General features: G+C 41.1%; 1 protein-coding gene across 1 annotated transcript in view; it reads right to left on the bottom strand.

Annotated features, from left to right (window-relative positions):
• Positions 1–1110: 1110 nt before the first annotated feature.
• valopa (vertebrate ancient long opsin a) overlaps positions 1111–16729 on the bottom strand; it is a 33674-nt gene continuing 18055 nt past the window's right edge. The window contains exons 3-5 of the mRNA XM_063071761.1: positions 10747–10864; positions 7589–7828; positions 1111–1329 (exon numbers count right to left, since the gene is read on the bottom strand). Coding sequence (XP_062927831.1) covers positions 1111–1329; positions 7589–7828; positions 10747–10864 — 577 coding nt within the window. The remainder of the gene's footprint in view (positions 1330–7588; positions 7829–10746; positions 10865–16729) is intronic.

A 16729-nucleotide genomic window follows, 5' to 3' on the forward strand; every position in this document is an offset into this window, starting at 1 on the left:
TACCGGGTGAACGAGTAGTCTTTGGGATACTGCAAATCTGTGCCCTTATTGATGCTTTGCTACACACTTGAGTGCTCAGTGGGGGATACCGATGCGTTTTTTGCTGGTGGTGGGGGGGGTGGTCATTGCTCTCTGCTGCTTATGTGTGGGAAGGGGGAGCTGGGGGGAGGCTTTGGGGTTCTAACATTTAACTATCATTCATTCTTTGGAATAACAATAAACTAGAATAAACTAGAACTTGAACTTGGTACCTTTGAAGTGTGTTGAAAATGAGATGAGGGTGGGTCTAGTGAAGCCTGCTCTGTAGCTAGCTCCAGAATGTACTGTTTTCAGAAACTAACCCCAAAATACCATTTGAACCCTTTTTCTCTTTTTCCTAATGAATGATTGCTTAATGTTAGATTTCAAATGGCAGAATTGGTATCAAATCAACATTGCAGATCTGACCACCTTGAAAACTTCAGTGCAGAAACTAATACTGCAGTAGTCAAGCATTTGGCTGACTCACATTATATTTGAATGTATGCTTCAGCTATCATGTTCATACTCAATTAATGTGAATAATTGATCTTCATTTCATGGTACACAATTCAGTAGCTTGAATCTATGATTTCATGTCACACTGAGTTCAGAAGTCTTTGCAAAAGCTAGGAAGCGGTCTGTTGGCTTGTACTCAATTCATAAAATAATGTTCTGATCTGAAAAGCTAATTGCTCCTTTTAGTCTAAAATATATGATATTTTCAATCCAATACCTATTATGTCATCTTAAAACTCTTGTAATAATTGAAGCTGCAGTTTCTACTTTGAAGGGTGTGTACAAAAGCAGAAGAATCACTTCAACCACCTAGTTCCAAATAGCAACAAATTACATCTCTACGTGAAAATTATGATTAACAGATTAAGCAGCAAACATGATAGAACCCTCTCTTCTACAACTATCGACAAATCTACACATTGCTTCATTATATGAAGCTTTATTATTGGCATGGTCAATGTTTTCTTTGTGAAAGAAGTGAATATTGAAAACTTGGATTACAGATCATTTTCATCCAATTTGCAGATAATGGATTACAACAATTTAATGCAGTGTGTTACTGGTGCCTTGCATTTAAACTGGGCAAACTTCATTCTCAGGTGATAGCAGCTGAGCAAAGGTATCACGTTTGCTACACTCTTCATGTTTTGTTGTATTAACATAAGAAGTCTTCACTCTTGCAACAGTGGACATTTTGCTCTCATTATTGTTACCACCTTGCCTTCGACGGTCTGCTGTTGGGTTGGTGTCAGATTCACTGAGGCTGAACATTTGCAGGACACATTGCCTAAACTGGATGAAGATAAGAAAAGATCTGTAAATCAAATGTAAGAAAAGGTTCAATAATTGCTGTCTGAATTTTGACCTTTATACTGTACTGTTATTCTGCCAAACATGAAAGCAAATTGAAAGAGGAAACAATTGCTATAGCATTTGTGGAGGAAGAAAGAGTCAGTTTCTAGTTGGTGAATGTTTCTCCAGAAGAAATGCATACATTTTCATCAAAAACAAACTTTAACATTTGCTATGAAGTTTTCTTTCTGAAAACATTACTGCCTTATTAGGTGGGAAAAAGTGCTTCTTTGGGTTAATAGTTGAGATTGATAAATAGAGTCCAAAATAAACTGGAAATACATATTAGATTGAAGATGACTATTAATACTTTAAGTTCTGATTTTTTAAGGCAGGTCTACCTTTTGTTTCTTGTTACAGAGTGTAACACAGTATGATTTGAGGTTACTTGTCAGCCACACAAATTGAGAATTTTTCAAAGATATCATGTAGAAATAAAATCCCACATCACTTTGCCAGCAGTTTCAATTTTACTTATGTTTAACTGAAGGTTTGAAAGATTTGCTTGAAAGATTTTATTGGATTTAGCTAATGCTTTGTGGCAACAGCATTACATCTTGCAATCTCTCTGAAGTACTCTGATGAATTTGCACTGCCAGGCACTTTTATGTTTCAAGGTTTCACACACCAGCTTTCAACTGAAAGGTGAAAAATTGAATTGCTTTCAGATCTGCTGCAGAGCCTTCCTATGACCTGTGACGACAAGCAGAAGGGAGCCAGCTAGGTGGGATCTGCTGTTGCAGAATTTACATATGCTGGTGCTTTGATGTTTTGACCTAGATTCATAATATATATATGCATCTATATTTTCGTTGTATTGAGACTGCAGTCTAGCATTATAGGAAATGGAAGGAAACGTTGAATTTCTGTCAGTGAAACAAGTTGTTATTATCACTGAGAGCCTTGAGGTGATGGATCAGAAACACACATGTGCACAACATAAAAGGTAAAAGATCATCTCCTGAACAATCCACCTTCCCCACGCTATCAAGCACTTCTTGCCCTATCTCTGGCAGGGTTTGTGGGTCTCACTCAGAAAAGCAGGAGGAAGTCTTACCCCCCATAGCCTACAGAGGAGAAGTCAACATGGGTCTCATCAACCACTTCAGAATGAGCAAACCTGGACTGGAAACAATTTGTTTGCATTCTAAGAAGAAGAGAAGATCCAGATGAAGATATGACTAGATTAGAGAAGATAAACTCCCTTAGGAGTTTGCAAAGATTCCACAGGACATGCAAATCTTTAACAAACCTCTATAGATGTATAGTGAAAATATATTGACTGACAGCCTGGTATGGAAACACCATGCCCTTGAATGGAAAATCCCACAAAAGGTACTGGATACAGCCCAGTCCATCACATGTTAAGCTCTCCCCACCACTGAGCACCTTTACATGAAGCACTATTGTGGGAAAGTGGCAACAACGTAGTCTTTTACACACTGGTTGAATGCTCAAGTTTTTGCAGTTTTTCATTGATTCTGTTATGGTTATTATTCTATTATGGATATATTGAGTATGCCCACAAGAAAATGAATCTCTGGGTTGCATCTGGTGATATATGCGTGCTTTGATAATAAATTTACTTGGAACTTTTACTTTCAACTGCCCACATTACACCTCAGTCTACTTTTATATTATCAGTTTCATTATACTTTCTGCATATGCTACAGTTTGACGGAAAAGGGTTCTATGTCATAGAAGGTGGAAAGGAAGTACACCTTGTGGGATGTTATGCAGCCTGAAAAAACTCAGCAGTTACACCTATCATAGGATGAAAAATTCTGACCATTTTATTTATCATTTGGAATAATGAATATAGGTTGGGAATGCAATGAAACAGCAACACAAGTATTTCTGCTGGACATCATGACCAGTCTGAACCCACAAAACAAAGTCCTGGTGGAGCTATACAGGTGTTAATTCAGAAAATCAGTAGTACATTTAATGGTACAGGTGTCCGTGTTTTGGATAAGGTCACGGAGGCAGAAAAGTAGGAGGAAGTCTTACTCCCAACAGCCTACAGAGGAGAAGTCAATGCCCTGACATGGTGGTGCCAAGAAAACAACCTCTCCCTCAATGTCAAAAAAACAAAGGAGTTGATCGTGGATTACAGGAGGAATGGAGACAGGCTAGCTCCTATTGACATCAATGGGACTGTAGTTGAGAGGGTGAGTAGTTTTACGTTCCTTGGTATACACATCACCAAGGATCTTAACTGGAATGTATATACCAGCTGTGTGGTGAGAAAAGCACAACAGCAGCTCTTTCACCTCAGACACCTGAAAAAGTTTGCCATGAGTCCCCAGATCCTCAGGACTTTCTACAGGGGTCCCATCAAGAGCATCCTGACTGCCTGTGTCACTGCCTGGTACGGGAACTGTACTACTCTCAATCACAAGGCACTGCAGAGAGTGTCGTGGACAACCCAGCGCATCTGTGGATGTGAACTTCCCTCCATTCAGCACATTTACAGCAGCTGCATAAAAGGGACGCCGAGGATCATCAGGGACTCCAGCTACCCCAACCATACACTGTTTCAGATGCTTCCGTCTGGCAAACGGTACCACATCATTAAAGCCAGGACCAACAGGCTCCGGGACAGCTTCTTTCACCAGACTATCAGATTCATCAATACACGTTGATCTGATTGTGTTTCTGACTGTACATTGCATCTGACTGTACATACATGTATTCAAGACAATTATGTATACCATCAGTGTTTGTACATAGTGACAGAGACGCAACATGAAGATTTTTACCCCCCGTATGTTGCGAAATGGATGAGAGAAATAAAAAAAAATCTAATTCTAATTCCTTGATACCTCCAGATATCTTGAATCTGTTGACCTCTCTATATGAAGGTAGATCATGTCAATAATAGGTTAGCAGTACACAACTTCTTCACAAACTGACATAGATAGTAAATCTGTAATAATGACTTCTTCAGCATAGCACCACAAAGAATATGTGAATATTAACTGAATTTCTTAAATGTAGACAAATAAAATAATCAATCTTTTATTGAAGTAAATGGCATAAAAGAACACATCCCGCAAATCATCCAGATATTTGCAGGCATTTCGTAATTGCTTCCAGTTCTGACTATTCTATCAGATGCCAAGCTGCCTTTCCCACACTACTGTCAATAGTCTTGATACCATTCAAAACTCTGCTGCTTACATTCGAACAAATCCCAAATTCCCAGCATTCTGTGTTTGGAGGTTAAACAACGTGTAATTTTTAAAACTGATTTACTGTAACTCAGGTATCACTTGATGGGCTAATTTTGAATGCAAATGAAATCAATTCTACCACTCATATTTGCTTAGCTAGATCAGTAAATTTTGACAATTCTGGACACTGCGTTTACCATATCTTGATGTTGTATTTTGCCACAGTGTCAAACTGTGCTGACTTGGAATATTCTCACTTTAAGAACTTGCCATGGTTCTTTCTTCCTTATACAAATGACAGTGTGTGACTGCACTCAACAGATAATGACTGTTGACTAAACTCACTGTTCCCACACTACCCACTTAGAAAATGACGGAAAATAGAGTGGGAGAGAGGTAAATAAAAGCTGTATGGGTGTGAGAGAGAGGAGAGTTTCACACAGGTAGAAGATTAAGTTTGCTTTTCCAGTCAAATTTTTAACATAAAGCAATCTATTTTTTCCAGTTAATTCACATATAAATAGGGAGCAGAAGTAGCCTATTTCAATATTTGACACAATAATTCCATTACGATTGTAACAATACACCATATTCTTTTCTAACCTTGGCAAGCACTGGCCCCCTTACTAATCAACTATATATCTAACTGTGCCTTCAAGGACTCTGCTTCTGTTGCCCATTGAGAAAAATAAACAGTTATTTTTACACCAAAACCCTTAGTTCTAGGCTCTCCCACTGGAGGAAACATAATCTCAACATGATTCTGTCACAATCTGCCAGATCTTTTATCTTTTGGGTATGAATCTATATTCTTCAAAAAAAATTCTTGGAGCTGGTGTGAAATTGTAAAATCCTTTATGATTTAATTCATAAAAGTGTTATTAAAATTTTTAATTAAACTGACACACAAGAAGGGTGATTAAGAAGGGTTATGGCAGCAGTCCCCAACCACTGAGCCGCGGACCAGTACCGGGCCGCAAAGCATGTGCTACCGGGCCACGAGTAAACGATATGAGTCAGCTGCACCTTTCCTCATTCCCTGTCACGCACTGTTGAACTTGAACATAGGGTTGCCAACTGTCCCATATTTCCCGGGACATCCCGTATATTGGGCTAAATTGGTTTGTCCCGCTAAGGTAGAGCATTCCTATGAAACCTTTCGTGCCGAAATGGTGTGAAGCAAAGAAGCAATTACCATTAATTTATATGGGAAAAATTTTTTGAGAGTTCTCAGACCCAAAAAATAACCTACCAAATCATACCAAGTAACTAACATATAGTAAAAGCAGGAATGATATGATAAATACACAGCCTATATAAAGTAGAAATAATGTATGTACAGTGTGGTTGGGAAGATTAAGCCAAAACCGACTTGTGGAAAAAAAACGGCATGTACGTGCATGTGTACAACACATATACGCGTCACGCATGCGCACACAGGTGCCCGCGCAAGGCTTCACGGTCATGGTAGTCTTTCTCCGGGTAAACACAAGTGTCCCGTCAACACACACAAAAAATGCTGGTGAACACAGCAGGCCAGGCAGCATCTATAGGAAGAGGTACAGTTGACGTTTCGGGCCGGGACCCTTTGTCAGGATTTGACTGCTACTTTTGTCCCTTATTTGGGAGTGAGAAAGTTGGCAACCCTAACTGTAAAAGACATGTTGAGGTGAGTTTAACCCCACTTGATTACCACCTCCCCCCCCCCCCCCACAAGGTCGGCCGGTCCGCAAGAATACTGTCAATATTAAATTGGTCCGCAGTGCAAAAAAGGTTGGGGACCCCTGCGTTATGGAATGGTTGTTTTTATTAGTCGAGGTACTGAGTTCAAAAGTCAAGAGGTTAGGTTGCAACTTTATAAAACTCTGGTTAGGCCAGATTTGGAGAATGCATACTGTTCTGGTTGCCCCACTATAGGAAGGATATTGAGGCTTTGGAGAGGATGCAGAAGAGGCTTACCAGGATGCTGCCTGATTTAGAGGGTACGCGCTGTCATGAGAGGCCAGATAAACTTGAGATGTTTTCTCTGGAGCGCCAGAGGCTGAAGGTATATCTGATAGAGGTTTACAAGATTATGAGAGGCATAGATAGTGGACACTTCGCTTCTTTTTCTCAGGGTGGGAGGGGGTAAGTTCAAAGGGGATGTGAGGGGTAAGGTTTTACTCAGAGAGTCATAGATGCCTGGAATGTACTGTCTGGTATGGTGGTAGAGGCAAATACATTGGAGGCTTTTAAGAGACGTTTGGACAGGTACATGGATGTAAGGAAGGTAGAGGGATATGCACATGGTATATGTAGAAGGGATTAGTGTTTGGGTGTTTTTGATTTGCTTTTTAGCTGGTTTGGCACAACACTGTGGCCAACTGGCCTGTTCCTGTGCTCTTCTGTTCCATGTTCTAAGTTTCTACAAAGTGCACGGGGATTTGTCAAATGACATTTGTTATGCTGTTATGTTGTTGTACCTCTTCAAGCCTTGTAGCGCATTGAGCAGCATTTTTGCTGTTTCCGTAGCAAAGTGACTGATTTTTACGAGGCCGAGTTGCTAGCTCGATGCTCAACCCAGCACGGATGGAAGGCGTGCAAGGAGCCGTCCAGATTCGAACCCACGACCATTTGTCTGTAAGTCCAGTGCTGATGCCACTATACCACCAGCTGGTGTATTTGTTATGTATTTTCTCCATTTTGGCAATAGTTATATGAAAAGTTGTCTATATCTTATTTGTATAAATGCACTTGTACCCATCATAATTTCAATTTGTATAATTAATATGTTGTGGTAGGGACATTAAGTAACATTTGGCTTTCCATATTTAACACCATATTCAAAATACTGTGCTACAACAAAGTGTGTGCAATAAATTTGCAAAATATTTTCGAATGCACATGGTGTAATCACTGCTGCACAGTTCTATCATTGTTATTTGTATAGCAGCAAGTTAGACTCTTATCACTGTTACTGACAGCATATATATTAGCAAAAGCAACCTTGTTTCACTGAAAGCCTGGGTGAAATAATATCGTACCTGTTTGTTCATAAACACATAAATGACTGGATTATAAACTGTAGCAGTTTTTGAGAAGAAAGCTGGTATTGCGGCCAGCCGTGGATCTAACTCGATGGCTGGACAGGCAGTCACAGTTATGGAGAAAGCAGCGTATGGGGACCAGCAGAAAAGAAAGGCCAGTATCATAACAATAACCATCCTGGTGACTTGTTTTTCTGGTTTTCTTGCTGCTCCCAGTCTCCCTTGTGTACTTGATACCTACAGCAAGAGAAGGTACAGTATAGTCAACTGCTCCATCCTTAAAGTTGTCTTGCATTTTGGTTATTTTTCTGTTTTCTTTAATTCACACAAATTTCAAGGCAAAAAAATCTGTAAACGCTTGTAACCTTTTTGATTGCAGATTTCATATTTTTCTCCATGTCAACTTTATTACGAGCCTTTTGAAATATTGGAATTTGAAACAGTGTAGGGAAGTGTATGGTCATGCACTTTGGTGGGAGGAATAAAGGCACAGACTATTTTCAAAACAGGGAAACAAATTCAGAAATCAGAGCTACAAGGGAACTTGGGAGTCCTTGTGCAGGATCCACTGAAGGTTAACTTGCAGGTTGAGTCTGTGACCAGGAAGGCAAATGCAATGTTAGCATTCATTTAGAGGACTAGAATAAAAAAGCAAGCATGTAATGCTGAGACATTATAAGGCATTGGTCAGACCACATTTGGAGTATTATGACAGTTTTTGGATCCATATCTAAGAAAGGACGTACCGGCATTGGAGAGGGTCCAGAGGAGGATTACGAGAATTATTCTGGAAATGAAAGGGTTAACGCATGAGATGTTTGAAGACTCTGGAACTGTACTTGTTGGAGTTTAGAAGAATGGGGGGGGGGTGATCTCAATGAAACCTATCGAATACTGAGAGGCCTAGGAAGCGTAGATGTGGACAGGATGTTTCCAATAGTGGGAGTCTCTAAAATCTGAGAATACCACCTCAGAATTTAAAGAGATGCCTTTAGGACAGAAATGAAAATGAACTTCTTTAGCCAGAGTGTGGAGAATCTCTGGAATTCATTGCCACAGTCACGTGTGGAGACCAAGTCACTGGTCAAGTATTCCCAGGGCTATTCATTACTGAATGAACATTCTGAACCAACTGGGAATGAAACTGAAAATGCTTATATCTTGTTTTGAAGTGCTGAGGCCTGAAAGGAAATCCTGTCAGGTGAGAGCCAGAACAAATGCTACCAGGAAAAAGCTGAGAAAACCCTTCACAGAAGGCAGAGCCTCATCCCAACACTTGTCATCTGAAAAAACCGATCCTTCTGTGCTTTTGAATATCCTTGACATTCAAAGTTTGAAGGTCTACAGCTTCTGCCCTCCATCAGATTTCTGAACGGAGACCGATCCTATGTATACTACCTCACTACTTTCTTCGCTCTCTTTTTGCTCTACTTACTTAACTGAATTTTATATATATTTCTTAATGATATATATAGTGCATAAATTATTTCTTAATTTTTACATTTATTATGAATTGCAATGCACTGCTGCTGCAAAACAACATTATTTCATGAGATATGCCAGTGATACTAACCTGATTCTGATTACAATGTTTGGAAACAATGCAGATCAAATTCTTTCCATTATTTAACTAAGCACGTAAATGCTCTAAGTAATCAGTACCAATGCAGCAAATAAAAGTAATTTAAAAATGCAATTACCTTATTTCGAACTGATCACCCCAGCAACATTTTTATACAATGTCACTGAACGTAAAGGAATGCTGGTTGACTTCAGGAAGGGGAGGGAGGGTGAGCACGTGCCAGTCTACATTGGTGAGTCAGCAGTGGAGAGGATCTGCAGCTTTACATTCCTGGGCATAACTTATCAGGCGACCTATCCTGCGCCCAACATATAGATGAAATCACAAGGAATCTCTGCCAGCATTTTTATTTCTTAGAAGGTTAAAGGGGTTCGGCATGCCACTGAACACTGTAACAAACTGCAGATGTACTGTTGAAAATATTGACTGATTGCACCATGGTCTGGTATGGCAAAGTGAACATAAGAAATGGTAGAATATAGTGAACTCTGCCCCCTGCACCACTGGCACTTCCTTCTCCACCATCCGAAGTACCTATGCAGGCCGCAGCTTCAAGAAGGCAGCATGTGTTATCAAAGATCCCTATCTTCTTGCAGCTGCCATTGGCCAAGAGCTACAGGAGCCTGAAGTTCCCACACTGCTAGTTTCAAAACAGTTGCTCCCTTCATCTATTTGTTTCTGGAACCAACCTGCACAAGTATAATGACTACCTAAGAAGAGCAACATCATGATCACTTTTCACTACAATGGACTTTATTTCCTAGTTGTTCTTTCTTGTATAATTTTGTTTAATTTCTGTTTTCAGTTTTCATTTTTTTTGATGTGAATGCTTTCTTGTGACTGATGCCATGTGCCTGTGATGCAGTGTAAGATTTTCATTGGACCTGTACTTCTGCACATGAAATTAAGCTCAACTTTTGACTTCCTTCCTTATAGCTGCAGAATTGCCAATCAAATAATTATCTTTTAACTTATCCATATAATGTAGCCTTGCTGAAGGCCATTATTTATTGCCTTTCTGCTGAGAAGGCAATTAGGTCGGGAGTTGGATTCGTCTAGAGTTGTGTGTAGACTGTACCAGGAAGGATCATAAATTCATCTCTGAGGACAACAGTGAACTAGATGGGCTTTTGTGCAAAGCCAGCTTTTATCAACACCAATTTCTTAATTTCAGATTTATTTAATTACTGGAATTTAAATCTGCCAAATGCCGTAATGGGATTTAAGCTCCTGTCTCTGGAGAAACATCTCAGATCTCTAGATGCCTTTACAGTCAGTTAACCATTAAGTTACATTTTCTTGGGCCTCAGTCCTAAACCATGTGCAGGCCACTAGTGAAGACTCCAGTATAAACTATAGCAGCACGGGTATCTATGAAGGAATCTCAAACTTGCTGGCACTTCTGAATTGTATTCTATATGTAACTTCTGGTATTTTGCAGTAAGCTCCAGCCCAGTTTGAATAAAATGATAAGGTCAGATTTTTATTAAGAAAATCAACACACCATAAAATTAACATTCTTGAGATTTATGATTATGCCAAAAGGTAGAATAATTTACTTTAAGTAATTTACCTTCCTTAGTTTCCTCAACAGCTTCCCATATGACACAAATATAACCAATAAAGGCATAATGAAGCAAGTTGTAAAAAGGGCAATAATGTAGGTGTGATCATTGAATTCTCCAGAATACCTACAAGAAATAAAACAGTTATATAGAATATCAGTGTTTTAACTACTATTATGCACAGATGTTAAAAACTAGATATAATGCAGCACTGCTAAAATTTGATAGTAGCCTTACAACACACACAAAAATGCTGGAGGAACTCAGCAGGCCAGGCAGCATCTGTGGAAAAAAGCACAGTCGACGTTTCAGGCATCTGCAGATGTTCCCTCATTTGTGAAAGTAGCCTTAAACACTACAACATTTTTACTGCAGTTAACGTATTGTTTTACATGGCTCAAGTATGATAAATTGTGTCCTTTACATATAATATCACATTAATAACTTCTCTAGTTCGAAAAGGACATCACATGTCCTTCCAATTACAGGAGCTTTCTGTAAAGAATATTCAACATGATTCCATATCACTTAGCAATCTAATGCCCTAATCTCATCCTCCGCTGTCAGAACAAGGACAGAATTCTACTTCGGATGCGCTTGGCGTTGTCATCCTAACGAGTGAGCTACAGATGAAGACAAGTAAAGACCTCTGCTTCTTAGCTCCTCACTCTGTCTCTACTCTGAATATCCATGATGTCCTAACCACACTGTGAAGGAAGGCTTCGCTTTGTGAGTTAGCCACAAGTAAAGGTCTTAGTCCAGAACTCAGGGTTTTTGTACTTTGATGATGATGATGGTGGCATCTGTCTGTCTCAAAGGACGATGGGTGTCCGCTAGGGGGCAAGCCTGGACCGAAGGTATGAAGATCCTCGGATGCCCAGTCATCAAGATCCCTCTCGCAGCCTCAGCAACGCAATCCAAAGCAAAGCTTATGAAGCAATACATTTGGCAGCAGCTTGGCTGCAGGAGCTGCTGGAAGGACATCCGATGACATTCAGCTGCCTTAGGGGCTCCACTCAGGATTTGCTGTCTGGGTTCACTCCCATGTCCTTCGTCATTCCTGAGGTTGCCCACAAGGCAGTGGGGCTACTTACCCATCACTGGGGATCTGGTTCACGAGCACCGGGGTGCGTCCACACGCCAGTGGGCCTGCCTGCTATGTGTGCAGGGGCCAAACCTCCTCCCCATCCTCTGTAGTTGGGCCTGAGTCTGAAAGGATTGCAGTTTTCCATGTGTCGCCAGCGAGGAGGTACTACATGAGGCTTGATGTCGGGGAGGCTGTATACTGGCAGGGAGAGATTTACACATTCAGCTCTCCTTTTTGCAAGGCTGCTAGCCAGAAGTGGAAAAGCTGAAAGCAAGAGGAACCAGCACTACCCACGACCACACCGGACGCGTCACTACAACCATTTAACACGCTACTTTAATAATGAGATAATCAATTAATGATGGTAATCCATTATTAAATAATTATCTCATTGGAAGAATTCTTGTGAAAGTATCTTCATATAAAGCCGGTCATTAGTTTAAAAACAATGCCTTGCATTCACTGACATGGATATATATTTTCAGCGAAAACTGCAGCCTGGAAAATTTAATCATGTCGAGGCGGTTTTCCAGTAGTTGAACTGCTGAACAGATTTACCTGGAGGGTCTTTTTTGCAACTTTCTTTCTCATTTACAATTGAAACTTCAGGATGTTGCTGTGGCTTTCATCTCTGTATCTCCTGAACATTTCTCAAGGGGGAGGCTATGGTGGGCATTAAGATGGGGTAACAGAGCAATACCAGCTGTATTGCCCTAACATTGACCTAATACAGTCAATATGGCTGAATGGCACCCTTCTATGCAATGACCATTCTGAGGTAATTTCAACAAGCTTGGAAACAGATCAGTCTGTCTTCACTTCAGCTTATGTACAATCCATCTCACTTCGTATAAGTAGACTTCATTAAAGTCCTTCTTCATTAAACAATAGTTACTACCCTCCTTCCACCACACCGTTCTGTTTCTATTTGTAGATACACTGCAGAGCAGGTCTTTCTGGCCCGATGAGATTCACTGCCTAGCAACCCACCTATTTAACCCTAGCCTAATCACAGGACATCTGAGAGAGGGAAAACACCGATTTCAAACCTCCACCGCCTTGCGGCCATACCCACTCATGGGAAAGGCTTCAGGAGTAAACCCTGAGGACAAATCCGGAGCTGGAGTCCCTAAGGCAGTCCGATGTTGCCTTCAACCTCGTTCTGGCAACTCCTGCGATGACACCGGTGCCAAGCTATATCGGCCCTTGCACTTCCCTTGGACAATATCAGTGTCGTGGAGAGGGGAGACTTGCAGCATGGGCAACTGCCGGTCTTCCATACAACCTTGCCCAGGCCTGCGCCCTGGAAAGGATACTCCAACGTTGCCTGACCGCAACGGCACAACACAGAAAGACTTTCCAGGCACAGATCCATGGTCTCGTGAGACTAACGGATACCACCAATAATCATAGGATAATTTACATTTATCAATTAACCTACTAACTGTCATGTCTTTGGGAGGAAACTGGAGCACCCTGAGGAATCCCATAATTCTTGGGCGTTATTACAAATTCTTTAGATTGATTAGCAAGAACAAATTGAAGGAAGGCAGGGGCAAGTGGAGCGGCCATTGTTGGAGTTGACAGAGTGGAGAATTTGAGGCTTTAGCTCTTCGAGGCTTCAGCGAAGAGAGGCTCCAGTCAGCAAAGCCAAAAACAAAAGCTGCAGGTAGAGATATTTCCCCCTTCTTTACATTTACTCAGTCAGAACAGCTGAGATGCCAGGCAGGATAGTGGAATGCTCCTCTTGTAGTTCCTAATGACTACAACTGTGAGAAGTGCATCCAGCTGCAGCTTCTAACAAACTGTTTTAAGGAGTTGGATCTGGAACTGGATGAACTCCAGATCATTCAGGAGTCTGAAGGGGTGAAAGATAGGACATATAGAGAGGTAGCTACACCCAAGGGGCAGGACACAGGAAAATGGGTGACAGCTAGAAAAGGGGAAAGGAGTAAGCAGCCAGTGCAGAGTACCCCTCTGACCATCCCCCTCAACAACAGGAATATCACTTTGGATACTGTTGGGAGGGATGACGAGAGCAAGGTCTCAGTGGGAGGGTCTCTTGCAATGAGTCTGGCTCTGTGACTCCAAAGGGAAGCGGGAGAAGAGACGAATTGCAGTGATAGGGTAGTCATTAGTTAGGAGATCAGAAAGGAGGTCCTGTTGGCAAAAACAAGACTCCCGGTTGTATGTCGCCTCCTAGGTGCCAGGGTGTGGGATATCTTGGATTGAGTCCTCGCATTCTTAAGTGGGAGAGTGAACCGCCAGAGGCTGTGCTCCATGTAGGTACCAATGACATTGGTAGGATGAGTGATGAGGCTATGCAAAGGGAGTTCCGGGAGATAGGTGCCAAGTTAAAGGGAAGGGCATCCAGGGTTGTGATACCAGGATTGCTACCCAGGTCACATGCTAGTGAGGCCAGAACTAGGAAGATTGTACAGTTTAATAGGTGGTAAAGGAGTTGGTGTAGGAGGGAGGGGATAAGATCTTTGGATCATCGGGCTCTCCTTCAGGGAAGGTGGGACCAGTGCAGAAGAGACGGGTTTGCACCTGAAATGAAGTGGGACTAATATCCCAGCAGGAAGGTTTGCTAATGATGCACGGTGGGGTTTAAACAAGATTTGCAGGGGGATGGGAACCAGATTGCCAGAACAGCTAGTGGACAGATTATGGAGACAGATATTGGTAAGACCTCAGACAAAGTCGGGAATCAAAAGGTTGAGCATGGTGCAACTAGTGTCCTGAGCTGCGAATACTTCAATGCAAGAAGGTATCATAGGTAAGGCAGATGAGCTCAGGGCATGGATCAATACCTGGAATTATGATATTGTAGCCATTAGTGAGACTTGGTTGCAGGAGGGATGGGATTGGCAGCTCTATATTCTGGGGTTACCATTGTTTTAGATGTGACAGAATGGGAGTGGTTAAAGGAAGAGGGGTGGTGTTACTAGTTGGGAAAAGGTCACAGCAGTGCTCCATCAGGACAGACTGGAGAACACGTTTAGTGAGGCATCATGGGTGGAACTGAGAAATAAGAAATGTACGATCACGTAAATGGGGCTGTATTACATACCCAACAGTCAGGGGAATTTGGATCAAATTTGTAGAGAGATCACAGACTGTTGGAAGAAACACAAGGTTGTTATAGAAGGTGATTTTACCGTTCCAAATATTGACAAGGGATCCCATACTATAAAAGGGCTAGATGCTCCTCTGACTGGAGGCCTGTGACCAGTGGCACACCGCAGGGACTGGTGCTGGGTCTGTTGTTGTTTGTCATCTATATCAATAATTCAGATGATAATGTAGTTAACTGGATCAGCAAATTTGCAGATGACATCAAGATTGGGGGTGGTAGTGGACTGTGAGGAAGGCTATCATGGCTGCAGAGATCCCTCATCAGCTGAGGGAAAAAATTGGCTGAGAAATGGCAGGTGGAATTTAATGGAGGCAAGTGTGAGTTTTTGCACTTTGGTTGGACTAACCAGGGTAGGTTTTACACAGTGAATGGTTGAGCACTGAAAAGTGTAGCTGAACAAAGGGATCTGAGAATACAGGTCCATAATTCATTCAAAATGGTATCACATGTAGACAGGGTCATAAGGAAAGCTTTTGGTACATAAATCAATGTATTGAGTACACAAGATTGGATGTTATGTTGAAATTGTATAAGATGTTGGTGAGGCCTAATTTGGAGTATTGTGTGCAGTTTTGGTCACCTACCTACAGGAAAGGTGTAAACAAGGTTGAAAGAGTACAGGGAAATTTACAAGGATGTTGCTGGGTCTGGAGGACCTGAGTTATAAGGAAAGATTGAATAGGTTAGGACTGTATTCCTTACAATGTAGAAGATTAAGAGGAGATTTGATAGATGTGTACAAAATTATGAGGGGTATAGATTGGATAAATACAAGCAGGCTCTTTCCACTGAGGTTGAGTGGGACTGCAATTAGAGATCATGGGTTAAAGGTGAAAGGTGAGAAGTTCAAGGGGAACATGAGGGGAAAATTCTTCACTCAGAGGGTTGTGAGAGTGTGGAATGAGCTGCCAGCATAGCTGCTGCATGCAAGCTTGATTTTAACGTTTAAGAGAAGTTTGGATAGGTACATGAATGGTACGGGAATGGACAGTCATGGTCCCGGTGCAGGTCAATGGGAATAGGTAGTTTAACTGGATTTAGCATGAACTAGCTGTGCCGAAGGGCCTGTTTCTGTGCTGTACTTCTCTATGATTCTATGATTCATGGAGATGACTTGAGCGTCTGGTACTCAACGTTGGAGAATCTGCCTTGAACACATCAGGTGACAATTTGCACAGAAAGAGCACTTTCATTCATATTGAAAGGAAATGGTCAAAATTAGATTACTTACATATTTTCAAACTAATTGAGTTTAATTAAAGATGTTTAAAAATGTTTTTTTCTAAATTGTTCAAATAGTTCGTATTTTTAAATTATTGTAATCATTAAGTCAATTTTTTGAGTATTTCTGAATGTCAAAGACATTCAAAAACATTCAAAGTTTGGCTAATTTTACATTTGGCTAAGTCTGAGATTGTTAGTTAGCCCTCAATTAATACTTTTCAAATGTTTACTAAGTTGGACTTGCTCTTGTCCACATGATGCAGAGAACTTCCACACTCAAGCAGGAATATCAAACTACTTAAACCACTGAATATCAAACTAACACTTCATTAGGTGTTGATCCCAAATAGGTAAGAAAAGACACATCACATCCATCTGTAGCAAAAGCAAAAACATTTCTGCTGGTAGGTTACCTTGGGCCATTAACATACTGTAGTCAAACTCTACAGCTGTCACACAAAAATGTGAACTCATGGTCCAGTGAATACAAGAATTTGACCTGCTCAGAATATTATAATTGTCCCTCGATTACAATAGGTTC

Source organism: Mobula hypostoma, chromosome 19 (genome assembly GCF_963921235.1).
Source record: "Mobula hypostoma chromosome 19, sMobHyp1.1, whole genome shotgun sequence".
Lineage (NCBI taxonomy): Eukaryota > Metazoa > Chordata > Chondrichthyes > Myliobatiformes > Myliobatidae > Mobula > Mobula hypostoma.